The sequence below is a fragment of the Littorina saxatilis genome, linkage group LG8 (genome assembly GCF_037325665.1).
Source record: "Littorina saxatilis isolate snail1 linkage group LG8, US_GU_Lsax_2.0, whole genome shotgun sequence".
In the NCBI taxonomy this organism is placed as follows: domain Eukaryota; kingdom Metazoa; phylum Mollusca; class Gastropoda; order Littorinimorpha; family Littorinidae; genus Littorina; species Littorina saxatilis.
The window spans coordinates 4,335,133-4,350,391 of record NC_090252.1 but is presented as its reverse complement, the minus strand read 5'-3'; the positions used below and the strand labels follow the sequence as shown (position 1 = coordinate 4,350,391).

Sequence of the window (15,259 nt, the reverse complement as noted above, 5' to 3'; positions counted from 1 at the left end):
TGGTGCATGTTGTTTAGCTTTAAATAGCACTCGACATTTGAGGTCTAGGAGTTGGTCTGCAGGTCTTTATTTGGTGTTTAACGTCGTTTTCAACCACGAAGGGTTATATCGCGACGGGGAAAGGGGGAAGATGGGATAGAGCCACTAATTGTCAATTGTTTCTTGTTCACAAAAGCACTAATCAAAAATCTGCTCCAGGGGCTTGCAACGTGGTACAATATATTACCTTACTGGGAGAATGCAAGTTTCCAGTACAATGGACTCATTTCTTACATACTGCTTGACTTAAATCTTTACAAATATATATACAACAGATGACCATAAAAATTGGTGAAGAAGTTGGCTGGTTGGTTATGTTGGCTGGTTGGTTATGTTGGCTGGTTGGTTATTGTTGCTTAGTATCGTCTTTTCAGCAATATAATGCTATTTGAGACCGATGCAAGCTTGCTTCCTTTTACAGTTCCCATGGTAACTCTATTCCTAAATCTATCTACAATCAGCTCAATCACTAGAAAAAACGTTCTAAAGCCTTAGGAAAAAGCCCGAGGGGACATATGGACTCGCACACCCCAATGTCCGCTCCGAGAGAAAGAGGGTGGAGGTAAGGGGGGGTGGAAAGGGGAATAGGAGGAAGGGAGAGAGAGGGGGGGGATAGAAAGGGGAATACGAAAGAGAGAGAGAGGGGGGGATGGAAAGGGGAATACGAAAAAGAGAAAGAGAGAGGGGGATGGAAAGGAGAATAGGAGGAAAGGAGAGAGAGAGGGGGATGGAAAGGGGAATAGGAGGAAGGGAGAGAGAGAGGGGGATGGAAAGGGGAATAGGAGGAAGGGAGAGAGGGGGATGGAAAGGGGAATAGGAGGAAGGGAGAGAGAGAGGGGGATGGAAAGGGGAATAGGAGGAAGGGAGAGAGAGAGGGGGATGGAAAGGGGAATAGGAGGAAGGGAGAGAGAGAGGGGGATGGAAAGGGGAATACGAAAAAGAGAGAGGGGGGGGATGGAAAGGGGAATAGGAGGAAGGGAGAGAGAGAGGGGGATGGAAAGGGGAATAGGAGGAAGGGAGAGAGAGAGGGGGATGGAAAGGGGAATAGGAGGAAGGGAGAGAGGGGGATGGAAAGGGGAATAGGAGGAAGGGAGAGAGAGAGGGGGATGGAAAGGGGAATAGGAGGAAGGGAGAGAGAGAGGGGGATGGAAAGGGGAATAGGAGGAAGGGAGAGAGAGAGGGGGATGGAAAGGGGAATACGAAAAAGAGAGGGGGGGGGGGATGGAAAGGGGAATAGGAGGAAGGGAGAAAGAGAGGGGGATGGAAAGGGGAATAGGAGGAAGGGAGAGAGAGAGGAGGGTGGAAAGGGGAATAGGAGGAAGGGGGAGAGAGAGAGGGGGATGGAAAGGGGAATAGGAGGAAGGGAGAGAAAGAGGGTGGAGGAGAGGGGGATGGAAAGGGGAACAGGAGAGAGGGGGATGCAGGAGGAAGGGAGAGAGAGAGGGGGATGCAGAAGCTATCAACAGTCAGAGTTTGGCTACTATAGACCCCCCCCCCCCCCCATTCCAGTTAGTTAGTTAGCTGTTGCTTTTCGGTTCCAGTCAATACAACCTACCCACCCTTAGTTTTCCACCGACCCTCCCCACCACAGAGAAGGAAAGCGCGTGCATACACCAGTGGGTGTCGGGGGCGCTGTTCAAGTGGTCGGCCAGAGGCACGCTGGAGTTTGACAGCTGCCGATTGGACCGGTTGTGGTACTTCCCACCCTCGCCGTCCGCCCACTGCTCTCACCCTCCACGTCCGGATCGGTACTTTGCCTCCAAGCTGCTGGTGTGAATGCCCAAGCGACTGTGGGGCTGCCGACTTGTCTGCCCCAAAGAGGAATGTCGGCAGAACAAGCTCACTTCGCGGGCGTCTACCAGCATGTGAAGCCGGTCCTGGATGTGGACAAGTTCTACTACCTGGCGGGCCAGTACCTGGAGTGTTCCAGGTGCAAGGGCAAGCTCATCAGCTGGAGTCTGCCGATGCTGAACCAGCTTGACCTCTCGCACTGGTTCCAGTTCCCCATCATGCTAACATACTGCTACGCATGTGACCTAAACGTCATCGACACCATGCGTCAGCGTACTTTATGGAACGGGCTGGCCCAGCTGATGACGACCGTCAGGGAGAAACACAGAGCGGTGGATGCGGCGGGGGCTCATGTACGCGGGTGTCCAGGAGCAGTTCCTGAAGGCCCGCGCTGCCGGTCTGGCAACAGTTCACTCTGTCCAGTGGCTCTAGGAAGTATACTGCCAGGATGTTGCGCAGAGGCCGACTGACGTCCAGGCTGCCATCACTTCTACCTGGCAGATCCACGGGTACGGCAGCCTGGGCCACCAACGTGGAAAACCTGCACGAGCAGGTTCTCGTGTGCGTTTTGACAACTCATGAAGGCTGTGGGCTACAACAGATGATGGAGGGACTCCGAAAGGCGGTACCGTGAAGCCGAACCTCTCAGTGATTGAGGTTGTTGTATGTACCTCTCATGATTTGAGGGTTTGATCACAGCAGCCTTGGGCTGCCTATTGCATTTGCCGGGTTTGGCAGACCCTTGATATTAATCGGCTTGTATTTAAAAGTCCCTCAAATGAGACAGACAAATCACATAATTAGCTGCTTTCACCACATAAATAGATGCTTCCAGCAACAAAAATTGTAATTACCAACAGAAAAGCTGAATCTGCGACAATAAAAATAAACCAGCAACTGAATGGATTTTTTGTTTGTTTGCTTAACGGTCGGCCATATCAGGGCGGTGCTGCTTTGACATTTAACGTGCGCCACACACAAGACAGAAGTCGCAGCACAGGCTTCATGTCTCACCCAGTCACATTATTCTGACACCGGACCAACCAGTCCTAGCACTAACCCCATAATGCCAGACGCCAGGCGGAGCAGCCACTAGATTGCCAATTTTAAAGTCTTAGGTATGACCCGGCCGGGGTTCGAACCCACGACCTCCCGATCACGGGGCGGACGCCTTACCACTAGGCCTACCGTGCCGGTAACTGAATGGATGATTCACAAACAATTAATACACTTCAGCAACAAAAAATACGCTTAGCAATTGATTAGCCACTTTGAGCTACAAATTAGACGTTTTCAACAACAAAATAGCTACAAAGAATGTAGCTACAAAGAATGGATGAATGGTCAATGTTGATTTTCTTGAGTAGTTTTCACTAAGTACAATGTATGGCCATTCATCACACAATTGCACTGGGCGAGTTTTTGTTTGTTTGCTTAACGCCCAGCCGACAACGAAGGGCCATATACAATTTGTTTTCCGTGCAGGTAGACCAACGGTCTTGCCAGAGTTTTAAGCTGTAACAAAGGGTTTTCCGACGTAAGTCAGTAAAAGGAACAGACTGCTCAGGGAGACGAGCAGGAACAGTGCAGCGGGGTCGCTACACCAAGCGAAAATGCGCCAACAGATGCCGCCAGTGTTGGGAGGAAAAGGCAGCGGGGTCACATCAGCAGTTTTATGGCCATGTTTGGTGCCAAGCGACATCAGGGATTGAGTACCAGACATGGCTGGCGAAGCTGAAGGAGAGATTTTGTGTTTGTTTGCTTTACGCCCAGCCGACCACGAAGGGCCATATCAGGGCGGTGTTGCTTTGACATATAATGTGCGCCACACACAAGACAGAAGTCGCAGCACAGGCTTCATGTCTCCCCACATTTGTTTTCTCCCTTTTGTTATTAGTTGTTTATATGCAATGCATTATTGCAACTATGCTGCAATTTCCACTATATTGTTATTCCCATTTTTGACTGTGTATACAAAACCATAACCCTTTTCTTATTACTATTTACATTATGTACGTCTGTAAGTAACAATAACCTTGTCAATTTTACTATCTATATTATGTGCGTCTGTATTAAGTGTTTGTATAAGGGACAGGTTGTAAGATTAGGCTTTGCCTAAAACCTCTATCCTTTGGTCTTTCTTTCTTTATTTGGTGTTTAACGTCGTTTTCAACCATGAAGGTTATATCGCGACGAGTATATCTTTTGGTAATAAAGTTCAGTTTCAGTTTTAGTCAGTTACTTAATCTGAGAGGCTAAGTCTCACATGTGTGAAAATGTCTCGCCCCGTCTGGGAGGATGCATGCACTTGCACGGAAACGCCCGGAAAGAAGGGTAACAGAAGGGTAACAGAAGGGTAACTGAAGAGTAACAGAAGGGTAACTAGTTAGTTAGTTAGTTAGCTGTTGCTTTTCGGGTCCAGCGGACCATAATAGGCCAAATCAGGACCCCACAAGTTAATCATTGCACATTTTTAGATTAAAACACTTCTAATACATAAAATCCGTAACGTCACCCGAAGGCAACCAAAAAGTCAAAGCAAAACCCTATATGTCAAATAAACTAGGTTGTTTTAAAATTCAAATCTTAAAATAAAGACCAGACTCTTTTAAAAACTCAAAAAGAGCTGAAGAGCTGACCTCTGTAAAAATACTTTTCAAGCTCGAGGTGCCAAAATACTTTTCTCGTTGATCATACAGATCAGCACACTCGGTGAGAAAATGACTCACAGTAAAACCAGTATCACAGGCGTGGCACCATGGTGCCTCTTCTCTTTTAAGCAGATGAACATGAGTGAGATAAGTGTGACCAGTATGTAACCTGGCCAAAACACTTTCTTCTTTTCTACTTGAAGCCACTAAAGGAAGTGGCTTTAAAAGGTCAGGAAGAGTTTTATACAATTTGTTTTCCGTGCAGGCAGACCAACGGTCTTGCCAGAGTTTTAAGCTGTAACAAAGTGTCTTCCTACGCAAGTCAGTAAAAGGAACAGACTGCTCAGGGAGACGAGGAACCGCCAAATCTAGAGCATCCTTTGCTGCCTTGTCAGCAACCTCGTTGCCATTTATGCCCATATGACTGGGCGCCCACATAAAATTGATAATCTTGCCTTCAGAAATAAGCTTAGTATGAAGGTCGTGAATGTCGACTAAAAAAGGATGAGTAAACTTTCTGGTGGATATCGCTTCAAGAGCTGAAAGCGAATCAGATACAATCAAAAAAGACTGATGTCTGGATTGATAAATTAATTTTAATGCCAAAATGATGGCCCTAAGTTCCGCCGAATACACCGACGAACCATTAGGGATCCGGAGTTGAAGTGGTTGATGTAATTTCTTGTTAGAAACTGCTGCCGCAGCAGCTGAATCTGAAGAGTAACAGAAGGGTTGGTTGGTTGGTTTTTGGGGTTTAATGTCTCTTCAGCAGATGCTAGCTGCTATTCGAGACCGATGCAGTTATTTTCTTTTCCCTTCATATGGCAAGTTCTACGTTTCAGACTATTTACATTCAAATCTATCACTGTAAAAGAAGGTTCTAAAAATTAATCATTTTCACTTCTGGTACTTTAAATCTTGTAAAAAATCTTGATCTCTTTTAAAAAGTTAAAAATCTTGTCCGGGGGAACATCCCGGAATAAAACCTTCAGTGTTTCCGCATTGTAGTGTTTGTCTCGAAATTCTTGAACGTCTACGCATTTTGTGAGAACATGTTCTAATGTCCATGGTTCGTCACATCCAAAACAGTATGGTGGATCTTCACCTTTCAGCAGATACGAATGTGTAATGTGACTGTGCCCAATGTGTAAGCGACAGAGAACTGTCTCTTCTTTCCTGTTGAGGCGACATTGGGGTAGGCTGTCCGACAGCTGGGGAACGATCTTATGAAGTTTATTTTCTTCACATTCGTCCCATTCACTCTGCCATAGGTACTTTATGTACATGTTGGTGCGAGTTCTGAAATCTGAATGCTTTGTGTGTTTGTCAGTGATGAGTCTTTCTCTGGCTTCTTTAGCAGCTTGATCAGCTGCAGTGTAACAGAAGGGTAACTGAAGAGTAACAGAAGGGTAACTGAAGGGTAACAGAAGGGTAACTGAAGGGTAACAGAAGGGTAACTGAAGAGTAACTGAAGGGTAACTGAGTTAGCAAATCAAATGCAACCATTGTGCTTATGATAAACCTAAACGCCCGGAAAGAAGGGTAACTGAGTTAGCAAATCAAATGCAACCATTGTGCTTAAATGATAAAACTTGCACCGAAACGCCCGGAAAGAAGGGTAACTGAGTTAGTAAATCAAATGCAACCCTTGTACTTATGATAACAGATGCGGTTAGACTACGCTAAGGTTTAAACCTGGATCTTAGCTGTACAGTGTTCATCATAGTAATTTCATCTGCTTTACAGTAAAACATACAATTCAAGCGCATGACTGGCAGCAAGCTGCTGCCAACTTTCCGGAGCCTGCCTGGCAGCGGTGCTCTCCTTCTGCAGAGTACCTCCTACCAGACCCCACCTGAGGGGAACTGTCCCCCTTTTGGGGAAATTCTGCAAGCAGCCAAGGCTGCAGTGAGGGCCAAGGGGGGCTCCGTGGCTGACTGGATGGCAGTGATGGGGCAAGCGACGTGCCACTTTAGCCGCTACCGAGGCTGCACCTTTCTCTGGATGCTGGAGAATTGCCTCGGGTATGCGGCCTACATCGCAGTGGACGTCAAGCGGGAGAGGATTTCAGACGCACCCCTCAGTAAGAACAAAAAACTCTTGAGGGAGTACCTCCTGAGCTTCCACGAGGGGAGGGAGGCGGTGCGTCTGAAGGAGGAGGGCGCAGAGGGAGGAGGGCGCAGAGGGAGAAGGAGGGCGCAGAGGGAGAAGGAGGCAGCAGAGGAAGCGGCAGCCTTCAAGTGCCAGCCAACCATCCGGCTTGGTGAAGGCTGCCCAGGCATTAGCTAGGTCGCCCGCTCTCCACCTCTGCTCTGCAGCGAGAGCGGGAAAGCTACTTCGGCCTGCACTAACGGTATGTGCTTGTGTTATTATAACTTGTGATCTTTTGAATTGTCTGTGTTTATTTTAGGCAGGGAGGACTCATTATTGTACAGGTCCAGTTACTAAGACTCAGGTTAGACATAGTTATGCGCTGGGAAGAATAAAATCATGCTTAGTTTGCACGATCTGTATACAAAGGAAAGTAAGATGGCTGCATGTATGTCATGGGGGAGAGAGAGAGAAGGAGAGGGAGAGAGAGAGGTGTGTGTGTGTAGAAGAACCTTACTTGATTATACTTTCATAGCAGTGCCATCTAGGATTTGTTCTGGAAAATTATTATATTACATTTTTGGCAATCATGATTTGTTTTGGACCTAATCTTTTTCTCATCGCTGTAACAGATGGGTTTCCTCTTTTTGAGGGATGGAAAGACCCCCTCCCTCCCTCCCTTCTGTGGACCACCAATGGGTGTCGTGGGCGCTGTTCAAGTGGTCGGCCAGAGGCACGCCGGAGTTCGACAGCTGCCGATTGGACCGGTTGTGGTTCTACCCACCCCCGTCGTCCGCCCACTGCTCTCACCCTCCACGTCCGGACCGGTACTTCGCCTCCAAGCTGCTGGTGTGGATGCCCAAGCGACTGTGGGGCTGCCGATTTGTCTGCCCCAAAGAGGAATGTCGGCAGAACGAGCTCACTTCGCGGGCGTCTACCAGCACGTGAAGCCGGTCCTGGATGTGGACAAGTTCTACTACCTGGCGGGCCAGTACCTGGAGTGTTCCAGGTGCAAGGGCAAGCTGATCAGCTGGAGTCTGCCGGTGCTGGAACTCCTCGACCTCTGACACCGGTGCCAGTTCCCCATCGTGCTAACATACCGCTACCTCTAACACCGGTGCCAGTTCCCCATCGTGCTAACATACCGCTACCTCTAACACCGGTGCCAGTTCCCCATCGTGCTAACATACCGCTACCCATGTGACCTAAACGTCATCGACATCATGCGTCAGCGTACTTTGGGGAACGGTCCGACCCAGCTGATGAAGACCGTCAGGGAGCAGCACCAAGAGCGGTGGATGCGGCGGGGGATGATGTACGCGGGCGTTCAGGAACAGTTCCTGAAGGCCCGCGCTGCTGGCCTGGCAACCTCCTCCCCCCATGAGGAACCTCCTGCACTGCCTGCAGTCTACTCTGTCCAGTGGCTGCAGGAAGTGTACTGCCAGGATGTTGCGCAGAGGCTGACCGGCGTCCAGGCTGCCATCACATCTACCTTCGGATCTGTCCTCAAGATGGATTCTACCAAGAAGGTAACAAACAACTTTTTTATGTTCAATCCAGCACTTTTACCAAAGCTGCATGTCAGATACGTTTTACATTACTTTTTCTATCTTTCCATTTTGTCCAGATGAACCACTGGCAACCTATGCTCTGTGGGAAATTTTGAAATTCAGTGCTTGTTCGTCATAATTATTACTTGTTCAGGAGACTGGTATTGCATAGCTCTCTGTTGTGTTTAGAAGAATTAATTGTCTGTGTGCTTTCTGCATGTCACTCATTTATTTGTGTTGTACAGATCACCAAGAAGCTGGCAGGCAGATCCGCAGGTACGGCAGCCTGGACCACCAACGTGGGAAACCAGCATGGGCAGGTTCTCATGTGCGTTTTGACGACCCATGAAGGCTCCGGGCTACAACAGATGATGGAGGGAGTCCGAAGACGGTATCGTGAAGCAGAGGTCACCCCACCAGTCCTGCTTTACGTCGACCGTGACTGCTGCAACGGAAGGACAGCGCAGATGCTCCAGGCAGAGTGGACCAACACGCTCGTTCGGCTGGACAACTGGCACTTTATGCGCCGCCTTGCAGCAGGCGTCACCACGTAGTCCCACCAGCTCTACCCAGCCTTCATGAGACGGCTCTCCCAGGCATTTTTTCATGGGACTGGGACGGGGACGATCTTGAGTTGCTGAAGGATGCCAAGAAGCGCCAGATGCTGGACCAGGGCATTGTCTCCCCATCCAGCGCTGACATCCTGAAGCGGCTCAGACTTCGGGAGTTTTCCTTGCACTGCCGCCGTACCACACGAGGGGTGGAGGAGACCACACGAGGGGTGGAGGAGACCACACGAGGGGTGGAGGAGACCACACGTCTCATCACCAACCTCCTCCACACCTTCACGAGCGAGCAGGGCAAGGACATCCTCGGAGTTCCTCCTGCCTGCAGGACCCACCACAGGTCAGCCTCTACCAGCACACTGGCACCAACCTCAAGGGGGGGAGACTGCTGCCAACGTACCGCTGTGCCAGGGGATCGACTTCGTTGGAGTCGATTCATCTCCACCTGAATTGATTCGTCCCTAATATGTTCAGTAACAGTTTTATGATGACATGTTGCTTTCCGTTCAGGAGTTATACTTTTTGTCCACTTGAAAAAGCTATTTGACACTTGAGGGACTTCAGTTTCCATATTCTCACAAAGTTCCAAGGTCAAGGCCTTGCATGGAGTAAACAGGCACTTGGTCGTCATCTCTAAATTGTCCTCCGGGGTCTGAGCAACCAACCTGACTTTGTGTCTAAAAGGTATACCGGACTCCGCCCTGTGGACTGAACACAGGGTTAACAAAAAACGTTCCGCAGTCCCAGGTTACCACACGGCGAGTAAAGTGGCGTCGCTTTACTCTTTTACTTTATTTTTCTTCAGGCCCCGAACCCCTGCCCAAATTTTCAGCTATTTTAGGACATAGGATATTGCTTTCAGTAGCGTATTTTGCTAAGGGTACTTACGGGTCATTTTTGGACTTAAGTAGTAGGAAAATTACAGGAATAGAGTGAACCAATGTACAGATATACTTTCTGAAAAGAACCTACGCCTTGTATGGAGTTGTTTTCATGATTTGTTTTGATTCAATACAATTTTGAACTTCACCTGCCTCTTCAGTTTATATTCGGTGTGTCTGTTTGTCCTGTCGTGTGATTGCCATCCTGACAAATGACCTTCAAACACGTATAACATCCAAGACACAGACAGTTCGAGTTAATGTGAAGCTAAGACCGCTCGGCTTTACAAATGGTGTCAGAAGTGGGATCCGACTGGTTCACTGTAGTCTTTGGTAGCTTTCCATTTATTTTTATTTAGAAAAAGATCCCCTCCCATCCCTTTGTTTTTATTTTATTTTTCTCAGTCACTTTGCCAGTGACTGTTTAATTGATTTTAGCCTGCTGCAAAGCAAGATGTAAAAAAATTGCTCCAGGGGCTTGCAACGTAGTACAATATATGACCTTACTGGGAGAATGCAGCAAAAACTGCAAAGCAAAAGACATGTGTATAGATTGTGCAAAAGAAAAACACGAAGGAAACTGTGATGGGCCCAAGCAATGCCATAATTGCAAAGGACCACACTCATCATCTTCCAGAGAGTGGCCTCAATGGAAGATTGAAGAAAAAATCCAAAAGGTCCGATCAGAAACAAACTGTTCTTACGGTGAGGCAAAACAGGTCATGTCTCAAATGGCAAAACCTTCCTTTCCACAGGTCACGAGTAATCCCTCTGCGACACAGCCTGTTCCTGCAGGCTTTGAGAGCTTTCTGTCAAAGGTCACTGATCTCATGGATCACCTTGTACAGAAGATTGATCGCCTGGAAAATGTTGTAGTGGCTTTGAGCAAATGTCTCGGGAAGATAGCTATCAATGCTGATGGTGTTGACAAGTTGCCTCCGGTTGCTGAAAATACGAGTGAGAAGGCGGCTTTGCCCAACGTTTCGGACAGACGGGCGGCTGTGAGGAACACAGCCACCACAAGCACGCAGGTGGGCGTGAAAAACACCACCACTGCCCCATCCAAACTGGACAAGTGGAGGAATGCTACGAACTTCACTCGCCGTTTGGACACCAAACCGGCATCTTAACTTCGGTCTGTTCGGTCGAATTCTGGAGGAAAAATCTAGGTCCTCCCTCAAGGGCAGGAACATCCCGAATTCTCGAGGGAAAAGGGGAGATGATTCTCTCTAAACCTTTATTTGGTGTTTAACGTCGTTTTCAACCATGAAGGTTATATCGCGACGATCTCTTAACCTTGTCCAACCGCTTCTCTTCCTTGTCAGACGAGGAGGAGGAATCGGCTATGGAAGACATTAACACAGTCTGCCCCCCGCTTGTCGAGAGCGGAGGGACGGACATGAAATAGAATAGATTCTCTTTAAATATGGCTTCTATATTACAGTGGAACATCAGAGGTTTTAATGCCAATCAGGAGGAACTCCATCTCCTCTTGAAGCATAATCCCTTTGCAGTCTGTTTACAGGAAACGCTTATTGGCCCAAACAAAACTATGTCCTTACCTAAGTATATTTGCTTATTACGGTCCTCGGGCCGAGGTAATGCACTTTGTATCCGTTCTGATTTCTTACTTTGTATCCGTTCTTATTTCTTTTTAATCGGGTCCAATTAGACACTAACCTTGAGGCAATAGCGGCTCGCATTTCTTGTAATAGAGCTATAACTGTTTGTTCCTTGTATCTGTCGCCATCTACTACGGTCACCAAAAATGACCTAAAATACTTAATACATCAATTACCAACCCCGTTCCTTTTGGTAGGGGAAGTGAATCTTCCAACATTCAAGGAAAGATTATCGAAGATGTCATTGATAACTTGGATTTGTGTCTTTTAAATTCCGGAGAGGGCACTTTTTTAACGCAATCCGGAGAAGAATCTCATTTGGACTTGGCTATTTGCCATCCATCTTTGTTTCTTGATTTGAAAAGGTCTGTTCATTCGGATCTGTGTGGAAGTGACCATTTTCCTTGTTTTGTCAGTTTTGAAGGGGATCAGGGTGAAGAAGACCTTCCACACAGGAAATTTTCCAAAGCTAACTGGGATTTATTTGGTCATTCCACTTCAGGACAAATAACCCCGTAGTTAGTACGAGTGTGCATAGATTGAAACGCTTATCATGTCAATGGTTGTGTACGTTTTCAGGGGTAGATAATTTTATGTTGTGTGAAAAGTTGCAACAGTCGTACACTTTCACAGGCACAGCAGCACGGGACATGGCCTTCCAGGCCTACCTGGTTGAAGGCCTTGCCCGCTGGAACCAGGATCGGGCGACAGCTGCAGTGGACGGAGAGAGCCCCAGGGCGCCTCCGACAGCGGTCTACTGCAGCAGGGGTTCAACGAGCTGAGCAAAGCTGTCTTCAAACGCGCCTTGGTGCCGGAGTTCAAAGCTCTTATTTATTTGGTGTTCAACGTCGTTTTCAACCACGAGGGTTATATCGCGACGGCCAGTCGACACCAAGCGACTGAGTCGGTGGAGCTTCATCCTCAGGGACTACTCCAGGATCTGGTGTCCGGTGCTGACCAACACCAGGGTGATGGAAGGGACCGGCCTACAGCTGGCCGACATCAACCAGGCCAACCTCACAGCAGGGTTGGTTTGTGTATTTATTTATGAAAATATCTTCCCAACTTGCCCACCGCCGTTTTCTTTTTCAGGCTTTTTTGTTGTTGGTTATCTTGATTTATTTATGTTAACACTTTATTGCTGAAACATGTAAGCGTTTATAAGACAAGAAAAATAAAATAGAAAAGTTAAGTAGTTCACAACAAAAATATAGAATAATGAAATAATATTTATTTGTGTGTGTCTTTTGTGCCATTGTTATTTAAATTATCATGTGCAAATACTTGTGTAGCATTCACAAGAACTATTTGTACGTATGAATGGGTGAAACCTAGGAAAATCAAATTGACTGAATTTTTTGAGGCAGGGGTCCAGGGATCGCCCTGGCAAAGTCCAGGGGGGCAACGAAAACGAATTTTTGCATAATACATTGTGATTTTGTGGCCTAGCATCACACTCCCCACAATCACATGGATACCTTTTCACTCCTGAATGCATTAACATGTGTCGCTTCAAATGACCAGACTGTGTGATCCTATAGCATCACACTCCCCACATGAATACCTTTTCACTCCTGAATGCAACAACATGTGTCGCTTCAAATGACCAGACTGTGTGATCCTATAGCATCACACTCCCCACATGAATACCTTCACTCCTGAATGCGTTATCTTGTGTTGCTTTAAAGTACCAGATTGTGTGAACCTAGTAGCACAGGCTGTGCATGAATACCTTTTCACTCCAGTGTGAATTAACAGGTGTTTCTTCAAACTGCTATCCCGTGTGAAGCTAGCATCACACTCCCTACATAAATACCTTTTCACTCCTGAATGCGTTAACATGTGTCGCTTCAAAGTACCACAGTCTGTGAACCTAGCATCACACTCCCCACATGAATACCTTTTCACTCCTGAATGCGTTAACATTTGTCGCTTCAAAGAACCAGATTGTGTGAACCTAGCATCACAGTCTGTGCATGAATACCTTTTCACTCCACTGAATTAACAGGTGTTTCCTTAAACTGCTATCCCGTGTGAAGCTAGCATCACACTCCCCACATGAATACCTTTTCACTCCTGAATGCGTTAACATGTGTCGCTTCAAAGAACCAGAATGTGTGAACCTAGCATCACACTCCCCACATGAATATCTTTTCACTCCTGAATGCGTTAATATGTCGCTTCAAAGAACCAGAACGTGTGAACCTAGCATTACACTACCCATATGAATACCTTTTAACTCCTGAATGCGTTAAAATGTCGCTTCAAAGAACCAGACTGTGTGAACCTAGCATCACACTCCCCACATGAATACCTTTTCACTCCTGAATGCGTTAACATGTGTCGCTTCAAAGAACCAGAATGTGTGAACCTAGCATCACACTCCCCACATGAATACCTTTTCACTCCTGAATGCATTAACATGTGTCGCTTCAAATGAACAGACTGTGTGAACCTAGCATCACACTCCCCACATATATACCTTTTCACTCCTGAATGCGTTAACATGTGTCGCTTCAAATTACCAGACTGTAAACCTAGCATCACACTTCCCACATGAATATCTTTTCACTCCTGAATGCGTTATTTTGTGTTGCTTCAAATGACCAGATTGTGTGAACCTAGCATCACAGTCTGTGCATGAATACCTTTTCACTCCAGTGTGAATTAACAGGTGTTTCTTCAAACTGCTATCCCGTGTGAAGCTAGCTTCACACTCCCTACATAAATACCTTTTCACTCCTGAATGCGTCAACATGTGTCGGCTTCAAAGTACCACAGTCTGTGAACCTAGCATCACACTCCCCACATGAATACCTTTTCACTCCTGAATGCGTTAACATTTGTCGCTTCAAAGAACCAGAATGTGTGAACCTAGCATTACACTACCCATATGAATACCTTTTAACTCCTGAATGCGTTAACATGTGTCGCTTCAAATTACCAGACTGTGTGAACCTAGCATCACACTCCCCACATGAATACCTTTTCACTCCTGAATGCGTTAACATCAAAGTACCACAGTCTGTCAACCTAGCATCACACTCCCCACATGAATACCTTTTCACTCCTGAATGCGTTAACATTTGTCGCTTCAAAGAACAGTGTGAACCTAGCATTACACTACCCATATGAATACCGTTTAACTCCTGAATGAGTTAACATGTCGCTTCAAAGAACCAGACTGTGTGAACCTAGCATCACACTCCCCACATGAATACCTTTTCACTCCTGAATGCGTTAACATTTGTCGCTTCAAAGAACAGTGTGAACCTAGCATTACACTACCCATATGAATACCGTTTAACTCCTGAATGAGTTAACATGTCGCTTCAAAGAACCAGATTGTGTGAACCTAGCATCACAGTCTGTGCATGAATACGTTTTCACTCGACTGAATTAACAGGTGTTTCCTTAAACTGCTATCCCGTGTGAAGCTAGCATCACACTCCCTACATGAATACCTTTAAACTCCTGAATGCGTTAACATGTGTCGCTTCAAATTACCACAGTCTGTGAACCTAGCATCACACTCCCCACATGAATACCTTTTCACTCCTGAATGAGTTAACATGTGTCGCTTCAAATTACCAGACTGTGTGAACCTAGCATCACACTCCCCATATGAATACCTTTTCACTCCTGAATGCGTTATCTTGTGTTGCTTCAAAGTACCAGATTGTGTGAACCTAGCATCACAGTCTGTGCATGAATACTTTTTCACTCCAGTGTGAATAAACAGGTGTTTCTTCAAACTGCTATCCCGTGTGAAGCTAGCATCACACTCCCTACATAAATACCTTTTCACTCCTGAATGCGTTAACATGTGTCGCTTCAAAGTACCACAGTCCTAGCATCACACTCCCCCCATGAATACCTTTTCACTCCTGAATGCGTTAACATTTGTCGCTTCAAAGAACCAGAACGTGTGAACCTAGCATTACACTACCCATATGAATACCTTTTAACTCCTGAATGCGTTAACATGTGTCGCTTCAAAGAACCAGACTGTGTGAACCTATAGCATCACACTACCCACATACCTTTTCACTCAATGCATTAACATGT

General features: G+C 46.7%; 2 protein-coding genes across 2 annotated transcripts; one reads left to right on the top strand and one right to left on the bottom strand.

The window, feature by feature from the left end:
- The first annotated feature begins 1,605 nt into the window (after nt 1-1,605).
- Nucleotides 1,606-2,740, top strand: LOC138972564 (uncharacterized). Its single transcript, XM_070345216.1, has one exon. It carries the CDS (start codon nt 1,863-1,865, stop codon nt 2,298-2,300), a length of 438 nt encoding a protein of 145 aa, XP_070201317.1. The 5' UTR covers nt 1,606-1,862; the 3' UTR covers nt 2,301-2,740.
- Nucleotides 2,741-13,139: 10,399 nt separating this feature from the next.
- Nucleotides 13,140-14,104, bottom strand: LOC138972563 (zinc finger protein 501-like). Its single transcript, XM_070345215.1, has 3 exons — nt 13,729-14,104; nt 13,440-13,646; nt 13,140-13,359 (listed from the first exon to the last, which is right to left on the bottom strand). The coding sequence occupies exons 1-3, from the start codon at nt 13,947-13,949 to the stop codon at nt 13,155-13,157; spliced, it is 633 nt and encodes a 210-aa protein (XP_070201316.1). The 5' UTR covers nt 13,950-14,104; the 3' UTR covers nt 13,140-13,154.
- Nucleotides 14,105-15,259: the final 1,155 nt, after the last annotated feature.